We start from the raw sequence: 4,008 nt of genomic DNA, 5'->3' as shown, positions 1-4,008 counted from the left end.
AGACTATATTGCTTGAGGACAAGCAATAGCATTATCCCTCAAGAAAGACAAGCTTTTAGTTGAAATAGTTCTATTTACAAGTGATATTCGTTTAAATAATAAAAGGTGAAGACAAAAGACAGATTCGACGAATTGAAGACGCAAATGACCAAAAAGCTCAAAAGTACAAAGTACAATCAAAGTGATTCAAATTATTGGTGAGAAACGTCTCAAAATTACAAGAGTACAAGCCGCAAAATACAAGATATTAAATTGTACAAAAGGACGTTTGAAAATCCGAATCCGGGACCAGAGTCAACTCTCAACGCTCGACGCAACGGACTAAAAATTACAAGTCAACTATGCACATGAATATAATATAATATATAATTAATTATTAAAATTATATATATTACATTATTATATAAAACCGTCGGCAAGCTAGGAGCCAAGAGTACATGAGCTGGAAAAAGAGGCCATGCGATCGCATGGCCTGGAGGCCTAAATCCCATGCGATCGCATGGTGAACAGTATCTGGTGACATCCTATAAATTTTGCGTGTTTTGGCCAGTTTTTTGGGTAAAGGGTATCACCCGGCGAAAGATTATATAAATGATAAAAAACGAAACAAAACAATGACTGAAGGACAGACCCTATAGCCCCTCGAAAGAACCAAAGATACAAAAGTTAACAAGAGCCAAGGCACAAGCGCCAACACAAAAAGAAAATAAAAATATTAGTGAATTTTCCAGTCTTCTTTCATCCTAAGAACTGACGCCGATCTCTTCCATTTAATAGACATAAGCTTTAGCCGAATCGTAGAGAAAATATCCCGATACACCTGATAGACGGTCTTCGAACCTTTCTTAAACAACCTCCTATTTCTCACCTGCCAAATGAGATACACGGAAGCAGAGAAAAGCAACTTCACAATAATGAATCGTGACAAGTTTCTTTTAGAAAAAGGACTAATCAAGGCCACAATGTCTCTCCAACCATCACACATAAACGGAACGTTCATATGAGCTTTGATGAGGATCCAAACATCTTTCGCAAAAGGACAAGAAAAGAAGAGGTGATCATGAGAATCTGGGACCAGCTGACAAAGAGGACAAAGAAGAGGTTTATTCGCATCAATTTCCCAACTCTTTATCTTGTCTTGAGTCTTCAACCTCTCACCAATAAATAACCACAAAAGGAACGAATGCCGAGGGATACATTGCGGATACCAAACCATATAATACCATGCCACCAAATCACGACGAGGGCGGATAGTCTCCCAAACAATATTAACTGAGAACTCGGACAGATTACCATCATTAGCTTTCCATAAAATACAATCTGGCATGTCACAGAGTGTTAGAATGGCAATAGAATTCAGAACCGGATAACGATTAACCTAGTCTTCTGGCCAAGACCACAAATCTGACCCAACCACCTCATGGACCAAGCTAGACAAAGACAAAACAGTTTGGGCAATGAGGCGTCTAGATATGCACGAAATAATAGGACCTTGATGGCACCACACATCGAACCACATAGATGTATATTTACCATTACCAACACGATGATAAAAATGGCCACGAATAACATCACGGATGCTTAATAACATCCGCCAGCTCCACGAAGCATTTGATGGAATAGAGACATCCCAAAAGTTGCGGTCTTTTAATCTATACTCATAGATCCATCGTACCCACATTGTGTCCTTATGACAAAGGATACGCCAAATATGGGTAGCCATTAAAGCTACATTCCAATGAGAGATACGTTTAATACCTAAACCGCCTTCAATTTTTGGAATGCAAAGATCTTTCCACTTCACTTTAGCCTTTCCTTTTTAAAATCGACAAACCGGTCATTAAACGGTAAAAACCCCCTTTTTTATAATAATAATACTACTCGTATATATATTTATATTTTTTCATATATAGTTTTTAAAAATATAGCGTTAAACTTGGCTAAGATCCATGTGGAACGAACCGGACTTACTAAAAACTACACTACTGTACGATTAGGTACACTGCCTATAAGTGTTGTAGCAAGGTTTAGGTATATCCACTCTATAAATAAATAAATAACTTGTGTAAAATTGTATCGTATTTAATAGTATTTTGTAGTAAAAATATAACTATTTTGTACCCCTTCGCTTTAACATCAGCAGGATTGGCCTCGGATTCACGAACCTATATCATTTATATATATATATATATATATATATATATATATATATATATATATATATATATATATATATATATATATATATATATATATATATATATATATATATATATATATATATATATATATATATATATATATATTAAAACATGTGATTGAAATCGAACGAATTTATATATTATATTTTCAGTTATATGCTATATATATTTATTTTGTAAACTAATTAATATTTATACATATAGTTATATTATTACATATATATCTATATAATTAGTATTATATTGTTAATTCAAAATTTTATTTTTTTCGTGGTTGTTTTTTCCTTAGTATTTCGTGTTTGTTTATGTATTAATTCGTGTATTAGTTGGTTGCATACTTGCAACCTTTAATTTTTGGTGTTACTGAGAGGCCCAAGTTTTGTTTTTTGTAAATAATGTTATTATGTTTAATATATAATGTATATGTAATATTAATATTAATATAGTTATAGTATATGTAATAAGGATATTTTTATATACAAAATATTTATTTGTTAAAATGATAGTTTGGAAAATAATGATTTACTAATAATAATAATAATAACTTTATTAACAATGATAATACTAGTAATACTTAATGATATTACTTAATAATAATTAAAATGATAATAATAATACTCTTATGATTAATACTATCATAATAATACCAATAATTAATAATAACAATAATAATAATAACAATAACTACCTTTGAAACTTTTCACACAAAAAATGCCTCATACAAGGCTCGAACACACGACCTCTCGATAACCCGACATCTCCCTTAACCATCCCTCCATTCCCTTTTCCTTGATTTAGTTCGCTAATTAATTATAATAAACCCGTATTTATTTTTCTTTTTAAGCCCAACACTCTAAACTTAAATAACTCGGCCCAACTTAGGAAGTTAAATGGGTTTCGGCCCATGCTGTAAACAAAAGTCCAAATACCAAAACAATTTCAGCCTGTTAATTAGTTGAATGATTATCTTTCCTTTTACAGGATTTATCTGATCGAGATTTAACCCTTAAACAAAAGGGCGGTTAGCAGTCCAAAACAGACAGAATATCCAATTCGGTTCAGCATCTGGCATCGTGACTTAGGTAGGAATTAAGGTGGGGTCTTTGGATATCATATAATCCTCCAACATACTTATCATCATTATTATTTAATTCTAGTATGATTTATCTTTATCACCTTATTAGGCTTTTAATAAAACAAGTGGGTTTTGTACAACAACAATTCGATAGTGACAGCCATCCCTTTTCAGCTCATCTTCCATTAACAATATCATGATTATAAAGGACAGCTTACCGGCACTTTGATTAGTAATTCTTGGTATAATAATCGAGTAGGATTATAAATATCTTCTTTTCTATTTTCTCCTTACTCATCTTTCTTCATTTATTTTTATAGGCTCAACAAACACATAACCTGTTTCTTTGTTTCAATGCACCGTTCAAATAAAAAGGGAATAGCAACAATTTGTAGTTTACTATTGTGATGTTGATTGTGATTTGGGAGGTGGTTTATGGCGACCATCAGAAGTGGTTTACATAACAACAAGAGCTGTTAGTCGAATAAATAGAAGGGGAACCAGGAAAAGAGCAGCAGAGTATGCTTCTGTTTTTGCAGCTATAAACAGAAAGAAACAACAACATACGTACGGCAGTAGTGGTAGCAACCATGATCGAAGGTGGTCTATGGTTTTTAGGATGAAGAAGCAAATGGGTGAAGGTGTCGATCAAGAAGGATAAGAAACGGGTGTCGGGTTTGGGTTGATGGACACGAGATAAAAAGAAAAGTGGCGAAAGGCGGCGATTGTGGA

The 4,008-nt window shown here is 33.0% G+C and overlaps 1 protein-coding gene across 1 annotated transcript; it reads right to left on the bottom strand.

Annotated features, from left to right (window-relative positions):
• Window positions 1-715: 715 nt before the first annotated feature.
• Window positions 716-1,723, bottom strand: LOC139900466 (uncharacterized). Its single transcript, XM_071883239.1, has 2 exons — window positions 1,534-1,723; window positions 716-1,320 (listed from the first exon to the last, which is right to left on the bottom strand). Exons 1-2 carry the CDS (start codon window positions 1,721-1,723, stop codon window positions 716-718), a joined length of 795 nt encoding a protein of 264 aa, XP_071739340.1.
• Window positions 1,724-4,008: the final 2,285 nt, after the last annotated feature.

Source organism: Rutidosis leptorrhynchoides, chromosome 1 (genome assembly GCF_046630445.1).
Source record: "Rutidosis leptorrhynchoides isolate AG116_Rl617_1_P2 chromosome 1, CSIRO_AGI_Rlap_v1, whole genome shotgun sequence".
NCBI lineage: Eukaryota > Viridiplantae > Streptophyta > Magnoliopsida > Asterales > Asteraceae > Rutidosis > Rutidosis leptorrhynchoides.
Note: the sequence above shows the minus strand (reverse complement) of the source record. Positions and strands in the feature narration are given on the sequence as shown.